This window comes from Nicotiana tomentosiformis, chromosome 11, assembly GCF_000390325.3.
Source record: "Nicotiana tomentosiformis chromosome 11, ASM39032v3, whole genome shotgun sequence".
NCBI lineage: Eukaryota > Viridiplantae > Streptophyta > Magnoliopsida > Solanales > Solanaceae > Nicotiana > Nicotiana tomentosiformis.
The window spans coordinates 27,855,904-27,869,681 of record NC_090822.1 but is presented as its reverse complement, the minus strand read 5'-3'; the positions used below and the strand labels follow the sequence as shown (position 1 = coordinate 27,869,681).

The 13,778-nt window shown below is 42.7% G+C and overlaps 2 protein-coding genes across 2 annotated transcripts in view; both read right to left on the bottom strand.

Moving 5' to 3' along the window:
- Positions 1-970: 970 nt before the first annotated feature.
- LOC138901180 (uncharacterized) lies at positions 971-1,531 on the bottom strand. The gene has a single exon (XM_070188925.1). It carries the CDS (start codon positions 1,529-1,531, stop codon positions 971-973), a length of 561 nt encoding a protein of 186 aa, XP_070045026.1.
- Positions 1,532-10,947: 9,416 nt separating this feature from the next.
- Positions 10,948-13,778, bottom strand: part of LOC138901179 (uncharacterized) — a 35,651-nt gene continuing 32,820 nt past the window's right edge. Inside the window, exons 3-4 of the mRNA XM_070188924.1 lie at positions 12,133-12,557; positions 10,948-11,793 (exon numbers count right to left, since the gene is read on the bottom strand). Coding sequence (XP_070045025.1) covers positions 10,948-11,793; positions 12,133-12,557 — 1,271 coding nt within the window. The remainder of the gene's footprint in view (positions 11,794-12,132; positions 12,558-13,778) is intronic.

Sequence of the window (13,778 nt, the reverse complement as noted above, 5' to 3'; positions counted from 1 at the left end):
TCTACTTTAAAGACTAAGTATCTCAATCCACTCTGAAACCACTCCAGACTCGAACCAACTAACCCGATACATCATAATATAGATGAATAATACAAAAATAAGTAGAAATGGGGAAAATGGGGCTATAACTCTCAAAACAATCGGCCGGGTCGTTACATTTAGCTTGCTCCAATACTATCCATTGTATAATGTTGGCCGAACTTCCTGGATCCACTAGAACACGTTTGATTTTAAAGTCAAGCACATTTAAAGAAATTACCAATGTGTGGTTGTGCAGTAGTAACAATACGTCTACGTCTTCCTCCATGAAAGTGATGTCGTCTTCAGCAACTTCCCGGAATTTCTTTCTATGGGTTATTGATACCTTCGTATTTTTTGCTGCCGAGAAGGTGACCCCGTTGATTTCATTCCCCACAAAGATCATGTTGATCGTCTGTCGAGGAGGATCTTCTCTTGCCTTCGAGGGTTCTGCGTTATCCCGATTACGACCGTAGTTATTCTTGGCCCGATCAGTTAGGAATTCTCTAAGGTGCCCATTCTTTAATAGTGTTGGCACTTCTTCCCAGAGATGCTGGCAATCCCCAGTTTGGGAACCGTGCTTCTTTGATGTTTCTACTTGTCGGCACCAACTCTACTACACTGACATCAAAATTTTATTTTGACAGCTTGGGGTAGGAAGGATCCCGCGTAACTAACGCTTCTTTGTCCTGCAATGATCTATTTTTTCGACAGTGATCAATCCTTTTGTCGATGGAGAACTTGTCCGCTGATGGGAAGCCTCTATCGTGGCCTTCGGTCCTTTCATAGGCCGAAAAACGGCCCCTCAAAGATCGTTTGTCCGTGTAGAGATCGTCTTTTGATTTTTTTTATTCTTCTCCTATCCTTTTGTCGGCGATGGGAAGCCAACCTGATCATCTTCGATCCTTATCTTTGATTCGTACCGGTTGTGGACGTTCAACCAAGTCGTTGCTTAAAACTTAAGCAGGCTTTCCTTCAATTTATGGGAAGCGTCCGAACTTATCAGATTCAGTCCATTGGTGAACGCTTTAGTCGCCCATTCATCAGGAACAGTTGGGAGTAACATTCTTTCCTTTTGGAATCGGGTAACGAATTCTCGCAGCAACTCGGATTCTCCTTGCGTAATTCTGAATATGTCGAACTTTCGGGCCTGCACTTTTCTAGCACCGGTGTGAGCCTTAATAAAAGAATCTACGAGCATCTCAAAAGAATCTATGGAATGCTCGGGTAACAATGAATACCACGTCAAGGCTCCCCTGGTGAGAGTCTCTCCAAATTTCTTCAGCAAAACAGATTCAATTTCATGAGAAGTTAAATCATTCCCCTTCACTGCCATTGTATAGATGGTAATATGCTCTCGAGGGTCTGAAGTTCCATCATACTTCGGCACATCGAGCATTTTAAAATGCTTCGAGATTAATTCTAGTGTCGCGCTTGGTTTGTATGGAAATTGAGTATACTTCTTTGAGTCCGGACCTTTTAGCACCGGTGGTGCACCCAGAATTTGGTCCATGCGGGCGTTTACTTCCCTCATAAACCATGAGATTTCATTCTTAAAGGGATTATTTTTGTTAGTGGGGCCAGATCTGTTCCCCCCAGCCCCATCAGATCCAACTTTACCCCTCGGGGTATTGTTGTCGACCCTATACGATGTTTGATTCGCGAGAGCGACGGAAGGAATCAGACCTCGTCTTTCATGTTATTCAAATCCCCCGGCAATGCCTACTTCAACTCCGTCACAACCCTATCATGTCACGTGAGGTGGCCTAGAATGATTGCATGTTGTTCTTTGAGGACCTTTACCGCATCAACAACATGTTCCTCTTTAGCATCATCGGGGGTTGCTTCCCGAACAAGTTGTGGGTACCGCCTGTCGTGGACTGGCGTGAAATCATTTCCCTCATTGTAGTTGTCACTCACTGAATCCTCGAGGTGAAGCTGGTCTCCTTGAACCTCGGGATTGTGTGCGTTGTTAACACCATTTTCTGCCATTTCTTATGAGTTTTTTCTAAGATGAATAACCAAAACACGTTATTAAAAAAGATAAGGATCAACTTAATTACACATCTGCCTAGGCCCCACGGTGATCGCCAAACTGTTTTTCCGTCAAACGGTAAAGTTAAATTTATAAGTGGTTTTTCCAGACAAGTGAATTAATTAGATCATGAAATAGTGAAATAATTAAGATAATGTACAACACTTAGCCTTGAAATGAAGATAAAATCACGAAGAATAATGATTCGGGAGAAGAGCTTCCGGGTACAACGGTGATGAAAATGAAGAACAAGAAAGTAAAATTGTATAAAGCTTTTTATTGATTATAGCGTATGTTTGTCAAGAAAGTAGCAATGATAATTGAGATCACTATTTATAGTTGCACATATGGAACAAGGTCTTAGGATCATGCTCTTCTTTAATGTAAATTATGAGGGTCATTAAAGAGGGTGTAACGGTGAGTATAAATTCTCTGTGACGGGAAGCACACTAAATTCTGTGGAATATCTTCCATTAAATGTAACTTGTGTTAAACAAATATACAAAATAAATGGAAAACAAATAGACAAAAAAAATAGAAATGTTAATTAAATTTTTCGAGCCCACATCTTCAGTTAGTGTCTTTAAGGAATTAATACTCTCACGGTACCCAAGGTATTAGATTATTTTCTCCTAGGATGAAACAAATATACTGTTCTTGGAATATCTGTACTTAAATTCCAGCAAACGTCGAACGCAAATATAGTAACAAATCATACATAGACTCTATTTAATTTGTACGCAAATATACCGAAGAAGAGTGCAAAATTTGTTAGAAAAATCTGAGTGTCTCTATATTTATATAAGTAATGAATGGGTGAGATGAAAAGGCAATTCAAGGCAGGTACCTATTCGGGAAGAACATGTGCCTTTCCTGATGTCTCTTCGGGAAATAACTTTCTTCTCTTTATTTCATGTGGGACAATATCCCTTTAATTCTTGTTCACATTCTACATATATTGCAGAAAATAGTAAATGGGTCTGTAAAAATCTTAAAATGGAGCCGCCAGAACTATTTTTCCCATCGTGAAAAGATTAGGTGGAATGACTATGGTAGAGACAAAGTATATACGGTTAAATCCTGGCCCACCCAATTTTACTGTTTGATCGAGATCGGGAGTTTGCATCAAATGACAGTCTCGTAACGGAATAGGCCATATCACGAGGATAAGGTACCGAGCTCAGAACCGAGATACCTGTCGAGATCGAGACTAGTAGCGATCGAATCCAAATGAGACAAATATCGAGCAAGATCTAAGATAGCATAAATCTCGGAACTTCCTGGATCTAACAGAAAGGCAAGATATTCGTGGCTGACGGAGGATCATGGCATAAATCTCGGTGACTGGTCGAGGATCATGGCGTAAATCTCGGAATGGATCAAATCAGAAATGATTAATTAGCTTATTATGGGGGTTCTTTCTGTAATTAGAATTGTACCATAAGTGAAACTTCTCTATTATATAAAGGGGGTTCTAATCATTTGTAGGGCACGGTTGAGAGACACAAAAAGCAATATAATTCTCTTTATTGTTCTCACCATTGTTATTCAGCTTGTTATACTTTCATAGTTCTTGTATCAACCAGTTCGAGGGTGTCCAAATTCAAGGGTTACGTTTCATTCTAAAACTGGTTTGCTTTACTTTATTGTTAATTTCTATTACTAATCCTCACATTTATCAATTGGTATTAGGTGAAATCACGTATCCTTATAACCATATTATAATCTTAATTGTTATCCAATTTTTAAGGTAAACAGTTTGGCACCCACCGTGGGGCTAAGGATAATAGTGATAGCTTAATACTAATTTTAATAACACACACTACTTTACACTTGTTCTCGTAAGAATCTTTGTTTTCAGGACAAGCATGTCAAACACACAAGCAGCACCTAGACATGGTGACAAAAACCTTGGATTTCACGGGAAAAATGACAACATAGCCGCCCCATGAATCGAGGTGCCTCAGGCCGACCTCGAGGGGGCACCAATTACAAATCTCGTCGATGCCAGTTCATTGTCGCCCTAAATGCAAATTTGGGCGTTGAGCTCGAAGGTAGTATACACGGGGAAGTTCGATCAGGTGGTCGAGGTACACAGGGCGGAGAAGATGGTGGAGTTAGTCTCCAATTGATATTCAAAATATTACAGGCTCAACATGCCGCTATAGCACAACTACAAAATCAACACCGAACACCGAGTAGGATCGAACCAGAAGTCGTTCAAAGGACCGAGCCTGTGTCAGAAAGGTAGAATGCCAACGAATCGGGGACTGACCCCGCCATTATGAAAATGTTCGAGGCGCTCACTAAACGGATTGAATCGGTAGAAAAGAAAATTTAGGCAAATGACAAGAAAGTAGAGACATATAACTCCCGGGTTGACCAAATATCGGGGGCGCCACCGATTTTAAAAGGTATGGATTCAAAGAAATTTGTACAGAAGCCTTTCCCTCTGAGTGCGGCACCGAAACCCATTCCGAAGAAATTCCGAATGCCAAAATTTCCTAAGTACAACGAAACCACTGACCCTAATGAGCATGTCACTTCTACTGAAGAAATTTGGAAAAACCTTATGGAAAAGAGCAATGATATGGTACCGCAATTTGCCGCCTAATTCCATCGATTCCTTCGCCATGCTTGCACACTCCTTCGTAAAGGCACATGCCAGAGCAATAAAGGTCGTGACTAGAAAATCGTACCACTTCAAGGTGAAACAAAAAGACAACAAAATGATGAGGGAATTCGTATCTCGGTTTCAGATGGAACGCATGGAACTACCACCGGTCACAGACGATTGGGTTGTTCAGGCCTTTACTCAAGGTTTGAACGAACGAAGTTCGGTGGCATCACGACAGCTAAAGCAAAATTTAATTGAATATCCAGCGGTAACCTGGGCCGATGTATGTAATCAGTACCAGTCATAGATCATGGTTGTGGATTCAATTGGGGACCCCTTCCAATTCTACTTATCCAAATAGGCCCGTCGGCAGAACTCAAAGGGATATCGACAGAGAACCCCGGTCGAGCAGAGATCGGTATCTACCATACAACGCAGATCGTAGAAACAGTGGCCCAGAACGCAATCCCATCCGAAATGATCGAAGGAACGATCGAAGACAAAGCTCTCTAGGGCTCATGAGCAAAAGTGGCATCTATAAACATGTCAATCCAAGAGAATCACCATGATTGTCAGAATACAAATTCAGCATCGACGCATCAGGAATTGTGTCAGCCATTGGGAGAATCAAAGATACTAGATGGCCCAGACTCCTACAAACTGATCCATCCCAATGGAACCCCAATCAAACATGCAAATACTATGGTACACATGGTCATAAAACCGAAGACTGCAGACAACTAAGGGAAGAGGTGGCATGTCTATTCAACGAAGGTCACCTTCAAGAATTCTTGAGTGACTGAGCTAAAAACCATTTCAGAGATAGAGATTCAAACAGGAAGAACGAACAGGAAGATCCACAGCACATGATTCACATGATCGTTGGTGGGGTCGATATTCCACAAGGTCCCGTGTTCAAATGCACTAAAGTATCAATCACCAGAGAAAAATGAACTCGAGACTATGTGCCAGAAGGCGCTTTATCATTCAATGATGAGGAAGCATAAGGGATTTCACAACCCTACAATGATGCTTTGGTAATCTCTATCCTTATGAATAAAATTCAGGTTAAATGTGCTTTAATTGATCCAGGAAGTTCGGCCAATATTATTCGATCGAGGGTAGTAGAGCAGCTCGGCCTATAAGATCAAATTGTACCCGCAGCTCGGATTCTCAATGGCTTTAACATGGCAAGCGAAATAACTAAAGGTGAAATCATCCTACTAGTAAATGTAGCCGGAGCTATTCAAGAAACAAAGTTTTATGTGATCGAAGGCGATATGAGATACAACGCACTGCTTGGAAGACACTGGATTCATAATATGGGGGAGGTCCCCTCAACCCTTCACCAAATGCTGAAGTTCCCAACACCGGATGAAGTAAAAATGGTGTATGGGGAACATTATGCTGCCAAAGAGATGTTCGCGGTCAACGAAGTGATACCGGTATCGGCACTTTTGTCAACAAAAGGATCAGAGTCCACAGGAAAACAGGAAGCTAAATAGCAACCATAGCTACCAGCCCCGACTCAATCGGAGAAGCAGGGAACGGACGAGGACGATGATTATTGGATTCCTCGATCCTTAATAATCCCCGAGGATTCTGACGCCACTAAATTGACGGTCGGGGAGCTGGAGCAAGTCGTACTGATCGAGCATCTACCCGATCGAAAGGAATACCTGGGTACGGGGTTAACCCCCAAGCTTAGGGAAAAACTCACTAATTTTGTTTTATCAAAAATATGGATTGCTTTGCTTGGTCACATTTAGATATGATTGGGATCCCGTCGAAAATTGCTACACATCGACTGAGCTTGGACCCAAAGTTCTGCCCGGTAAAACAAAAGAGAAGGCCCCAGTCCGAGGTAAAACATGCATTCATCAAGGACAAAGTTACCAAAATTCTCAAAATAGGGTGCATTCGGGAGGTAAAATATCCCGAATGGTTAGCAAACGTAGTCATAGTCCATAAAAAGGGAAATAAACTTAGGATGTGCGTAGACTATAAAGATTTAAACAAAGCATGTCCTAAAGACTCTTTTCCTCTGCCGAATATAGATCTCATGATCGATGCCACGGCCGACCACGAGATCCTTAGTTTCGTCGATGCCTACTCCGGGTACAATCAAATACAAATGAACCTGGAGGATCAGGAAAAGACTTCATTCATCACTAAGTACGTCACCTATTGTTATAATGTAATGTCGTTTGGACTAAAAAAATGTCGGTGCCGCCTATCAACGCTTAGTAAATTGAATGTTCGAAGAACAAATAGGTAAGTCAATGGAAGTTTATATTGACGATATTCTAGTTAAGTCCCTGCGAGCAGAGGACCATTTGACACATTTGCAGGAGACCTTCGATATACTAAGGAAATACAACATGAAACTCAACCCGGAGAAATGTGCATTCGGGGTCGGCTCGAGAAAGTTCCTCGGCTTTATGGTATCAAATTGGGGTATCAAAATCAACCCCGATAAGATCAAGGCGATCTAAGACATCACGGTCATGGATAATGTTAAGGACATACAAAGATTAACAGGGCACATAGCCGCCCTAGGCCAATTCATCTCGAGGTCTTCAGATAGAAGTCACAGGTTCTTCTCACTGCTAAAAAAGAACAACAATTTTGCATGGACCTCGGAATTCCACCAAGCATTAGAAGAACTAAAGAGGTACCTCTCGAGCCCGCCACTGCTTCATACTCCGAAAGGGGACGAGCAATTATACTTGTACTTAGCAGACTTGGAAATTACGGTAAGTGGGGTCCTAGTTCGAGAAGTGCAAGGTACGCAATTTCCTATTTATTATGTTAGTCGAACTTTAGGTGAGGTCGAGACCCAGTACCCACACTTAGAAAAATTAGTGCTTGCCTTAATCAGCGCTTCTAGGAAATTAAAACCATATTTTTAGTGTCACCCGACTGTGTGGTGACTACTTATCCCCTTCGCAATATTTTGCATAAACCCGAACTTTCGGGCCGATTGGCCAAATGGGTCGTCGAGATTAGTGGGTACGATATCGAGTATCAACCCCGAACAGCCATCAAGTCTCAAATCTTAGCGGACTTCGTGGCTGACGTTACGCTCGTCCTCGTACCTGAGGTCGAAAAGGAATAATTATTAAAATCATGTACATCATCGGGGGTGTGGACCCTATCCATAGACGGCGCTTCGAACGTGAAGGGGTACGATCTAGGCATCGTTTTGAAGCCGCCCACGGGTAATACAATTAGACAAGCTATCAAAAATTCCAAGTTAACTAACAATGAGGCCGAGTATGAGGCCATGATTGTAGGTCTTGAGCTAGCTAAAGGTTTGGGAGCAGAAGTCATCGAAGCCAAATGTTACTCTCTGCTCGTGGTAAACCAAGTCAACAGAACTTTCAAGGTCCGAGAAGATCGAATGCAAAGGTACATGGATAAATTACAGGTGACTCTACATCGGTTAAAGAATGGACCTTACAGCATGTACCTCGAGAACAAAGCAGCGAGGCCGATGCCCTTGCAAATTTGGGGTCATCAGTCGAAGACGGCGAGATTAACTCAGGGACTGTCGTACATCTTTCAAGGTCAGTAATAAAAGAAGGCCACGCCGAAATCAACTCCACAAGTCTGACCTGGGATTGGAGGAACAAATATATCGAGTACCTAAATAACGGGAAGCTTCTATCGGATCCTAAAAAATTGAGGACTCTATATACAAAGACCGCACTATTCACATTGACCGAAGATGGAACACTATATAGAAGGATGTTCGATGGACCATTGGCGATATGTTTAGGACCAGGAGATACCGACTACGTCCTACGAGAAATCCACAAGGGCACCTGCGGAAATTATTCTGGTGCCGAATCATTGGTTCACAAAGTCATCAGAGCAGGATACTATTGGGCCGATATGGAAAAGGATACAAACGAGTTTGTTCGAAAGTGAGACAAATGTCAAAGGTATGCGCCGATGATTCACCAGCCTGTAGAACAACTCCACTCAGTCTTATCCCCATGGCCATTCAGGAAGTGGGGAATGGATATCGTCAGCCCTCTTCTATCGGCCCAAGTAAAAAGCTAAATTTATTTTGGTTATGACTGACTATTTCTCAAGTGGGTTGAAGCACAGGCTTTTGAGAAAATTAGAGAGAAAGAAGTCATAGACTTTATCTGGGATCACATTATATGCCGATTCGGGATACCTGCCAAGATCGTATGCGACAATGGAAAGAAATTCGTCGGTGGCAAAGTAACAAAATTTCTCGAAGATCACAAAATAAAGAGGATCCTATCGACGCCGTATTATCCTAGTGGGAAAGGACAATCTGAATCGAAAAACAAAACCATCATTCAAAATCTAAAGAAAGGATTGAACGACACTAAGGGAAAATGGAGAGAAATATTGTCCGAAGTCCTTTGGGCGTATCGAACAACATCAAAATCCATTACGGGGGCAACACAGTTTTCTTTAGTATATGGCACTGAAGCTCTAATCCCGGTTGAACTCGGGGAACCCAGCATCAGGTTTCGATATGCAACGGAAGAGTCAAATCATGAGGCTATGAATACAAGCCTCGAATTGCTATATGAAAAATGGGAAGCCACCCTTATTCGAATGGCCGCACAGAAACAGCAGATCGAAAGGTACTACAATCGAAGAGCCAATCTTTAACACTTCAAAATCGGGGACTTGGTTCTGAGGAAGGTCACCCTCAATACTCGAGACCCAAACGAAGGAAAACTTGGCCCAAACTGGGAGGGACCATACAAGGTCCATGATACCATCGGAAAAGGATCCGACAAAATTGGCATGGTGAACGGCGAACAATTACCAAACAATTGGAACATATCACTCCTTAAACGATATTACTGCTAAGGCACGACCTTCTCCATTTTCATTTATATTTTATACTAACCATTTGCAGGTGTTTAATCGAAGATATCAAAGGATTCTTCAAACGCGGAGTCCTTAGGTCTGAAAGCACGCGTTACACTCTTTTTTCCTTAGACCGATTTTTGTCCCAAATGGTTTTTTCTGGCGTGGTTTTTAACGAGGCAACCATTGTTTGTGCTAACTTAGAGCAATTCGACAGTATCCCAGGATCCTTTACAATCAACCTCGAATACTAGGGGGCATCACCTTCGGATAGTTACAAGGAAAAAACTTTGTGTCGACAGGTTCTCGATAGGTAAATTTTGTAGAGGACCAAACGGTCAAATGAACCGTATCCATGTAGGTTACTCAAACCCTGATGGCAAAACATGTACGCATGTATAATCTATTAAAAGAAGTATTTTTCCTTAACAAATGTTCCATGATTTAGAAAAATTTATACGTTACAGTTTCATATTTATGATCTATTGTGGAAACTGGCTTAAGGGACGAGCACAACTGAAGTTCAAACATTTTACCCGATACTTAAGGACTGCCGTCCAAAACATCGACAGGATTGAATTATTAAACCTCAAAATCGTAAGACCTTAAAAAGGTAACCCTAGATTTTATAGGCCACGGCCACCCCACTCGGGGACTAATACTTCTAAAAAGTTCGAAGTATAATTGGGGAACAAGCCCAAAAGGAGAATCCCAAGTTAAAGGCTACGGCCAAATTAACACGGTTCAGAGACGTCTAATTTTCGTTATTAAACAGGTCTTCTAATATTTTCACAAACCGGTTAAAAAGGCTACCCTCGGCTAAATATCTAAGGGTCTCGATAATATCAACCCTCGAAAACCCTAATGGGTACAAATTCGTTCGTAACTCTCGAACAAATTCTTATTTTATGCCAAGGCATTATGAAACAAAGGGTCTCGATAATATCGACCCTTGAAAATACTAATGGGTACGAAACCGTTCGAACTCTCCAGCAAACCCTTTATTTCGTGATAAGGCACAACATAATTTATATGATTAAACAATAAACATTTCAAGACGAAAAGGGGGAGAAATCCATTCTTTTTTCCATAGCCGTATCGGCCTAATTCAAGAGCCTAAAGGACCAGTTTATTTTTGAGAAATCATCCTCACTCAATTAAAACCTAAGGGTCACCCTACTCCGAGTTCGAGTAAGTACTCACTCGATTATAAAAACTACACTAGCTCAACTTCGATCAAATTGCCTAAGCCTCGAACTTATGAACAAAAGTTTCATAAGGCATAAATAAATAAAATTTTCACAAGGCATAAATGAAATAAAGACAAGTCGGAAAGAAAAGAGATCTTTATATATATGAGAATATTTACAACGTCCGATCAAGATCCTAAACAAAAGAACAAAAGTGAAAAATCCTAAGGTTCCTGATCTTCTTCGGGGGCAGCTTCTTCTCCGTCGAGGTCCTCCTCATTCTCGTACCCGCTCTTTCTTCCACCATCATCATCATCATCGGAAGTGGCCAGTGCTCCAGCTTCGGCTTCATGCTTTCTAGCCTTTACTATCTCGTTGGTAAGATTGAAACCTCGAGCGTGGATTTCCTCGAGGGTTTCCCTCCTAGATTGGCATCTGGCAAGTTCGAAAATCCAATATGCTCGAGTTTGGGTGGTCTCGGCTGCCTCTCTCACTTGGACTTGAGCGGTTTCAGCATCGGTCCGGTAGACGGCCACGATCGCATCTGCCTCGACCTTTGCCTTTTCGGCTTTAGATTTGGCCTTGGCAAGTTTAGAAGCCAACCGAGCCTCGAGATCATCTATTTTTCTTGCTTGAGTCAAGATCTTCTCCTTTATACCTTGAAACTGACTTTCAACCGATGATAATTGGTCTCGAGCAATCTCTTTTTCTGCAGCAAAGCGGTCCATACCTTCTTTCCACCCCAAGGACTCTACCTTTATCGTATCTACCTCCTCGCGGAACTGCTCGATCCTCTTGATCTTCTGCTGCAGCTGTGAGATTGAAATGTTAGCCACTGTTCCCGAATTGAGCCCATGAGCTTTTAAGATTTTCATTACCTGCTCGATCAGGTCAGTCTGATCTTTGTGAGTCGTGGCCAACTCGGCTCGGAGGCCCTTGATCTGTTCTTCTTTTTTCTTACTGAGAAGGTTGAAGGAATTCCTCTCATCGATAAGCCTTTGAATGTCGGCCTCGTATCGACTCAGCTCAGTTTGAGACCGAGAACATTCTTCTCGATGAAGCGTTGAGGCCTATGCTTAAAGAAGAAAAGAAGTTAGAAAAAGAAAAATGAACACAAAGGTAATACCAACAAAGGGAATTAAGGCTTACCCTATTTAGAGTTTTCTGCGCTTCATTGAAAAGGCTCGATGCCTCGCCCGAGTCCTTCCTCGAGACTTCCAAGTCACTCAGGTCGGTAGCATCTGCGACCCTAGTAAAGTAATCGCGGAAGGGATCCTCCCTTCCGTGGGCTCCTTCGATGGAGAGGGTCTTCAAGGCCCGAGCCTCTTGAGTCATCTCCTCAGAAAATGAGTGAAGTAGCGTGAGCCTCTAATTTCTATTTCCCTAAGTGGATCACTTGGGGCATTCACCTCACCTCGAGGGGCCTCGATATCCATACCCAATGTTGGTTCAGTGTAGTTGAAAGCATCTTCGATCCTCGACCACTCGGGGACTTCGCCCAAGTCTTTTCCCGAGACCCCCTCATCTCGAGACGGAGTCTCCACAGCCTTCACCGATTTAGTAGCCTTTGGGGCCTCGGTGCTCATTCCCGCTCGGGCCACCTGCCCGGAGCCGTCTTCTCCCTCTTCTTCATCCTCCTCCCTTAGATGTCGAACAGACTCTTCGGTCAGGAGGATGATGTTCTTCCTCGGCTTACGAGCCTTCTTCTTCTTCTTAGGTTCTGGATCCTTGGAGGATGAGGTCTTTTTCCTCTTTTTGTCCTTTGCCGGTTTCGGTGCCGGGATCGAAGTCTCCTCCTCACCAGATAGGTTCATAACAGTATCTTTGCCAATGCCTATATGAAAATAAATTAAGTGAGAAATTCCTTGACAAAAACATCAAACACATGGAAAAGGGGCTTACCATGAGTTTTGGCCTCCTATCGGCCATTTGATAAATCGCGCCATGAGTGCTCAGCGTACGTAGAGGTCGAGGCCAGTTCCCGAACCCAGCTCTTGAGATTAGGAATTGCACCGGGCATCCAAGCAACCGCTACATCACGGAAAGGGATATCGATAAGAAGAAGCAAAGGGGCAAAACAATAAATAAGAACTAATCGTGGGATTATACTTACGCTTCATATTCCATTTCTTAGAAAATGGCATCTTCTCGGCCGGGATTAGGTCAGAATTCCTCACCCGAATGAATTGGCCCATCCAGCCTCGGTCCTTGTCCTCGTCTATGCTCGAGAACAGCACTTTGGTGGCTCAGCGTTGGAGTTTTATTAACCCGCCTCGATAGAGGCGGGGGCTGTATAACCTAATGAGGTGGTCGAGGGTGAAAGGCATCCACTCGACTTTGCTCACGAAGAATCTGAGCAGAATGACAATTCGCCAAAAAGAAGGATGGATTTGGCCTAGGGTTATTTGATACTTACGACAAAAATCAATGACGACGGGGTCGGGGGGGGCAGTGTGAAAGGGTAAGTGTAAACAATTAAAAACCCTTCCCCATGGGTGGTAATGTCTTCTTCCGGGGTCGAGATCACCACTTCTTTTCCCTTCCAGTTGCAGTCGTTCCTTACCTGCTTAAGGTACCCTTCAGTTATCGAGCATATATACCTCGATATTGGCTCGCATCGGCCAGGAATCGACGAGGCTTTATCGGTCTTGAAGTCATAAGTGAGAACACACACCCCGGGAACACACTCTTCAGGTCACGGCTCCACCGGTGTTTTGTCGCCGGTCGGCCACGATGAAGAAGTGTTTTCCTTTTGAGGAACAATTTTTGATGTTTTTGCCATTTTCGTATAGATTGGAAGATAAATATAGATGGAAATGATAAGATTTGGTGTTTTGAGAAGATGGTAGCAGTGAAAATCGTAGATTTGCAGATGAAGAAGTTAGAAGATATAAAAAGCTTTGGAGATTAGAAATCTGAAAGTAAAAGTTCGGAATGGTGGAGAGGGGATATTTATAAATTTCACAACGACGGTGCATTATTGGCGGTGGCCGACCATTGACTGACGCTCATTAAATGCCTTGGTAACTGTACAGACGAGACGTTTCAGTCACTT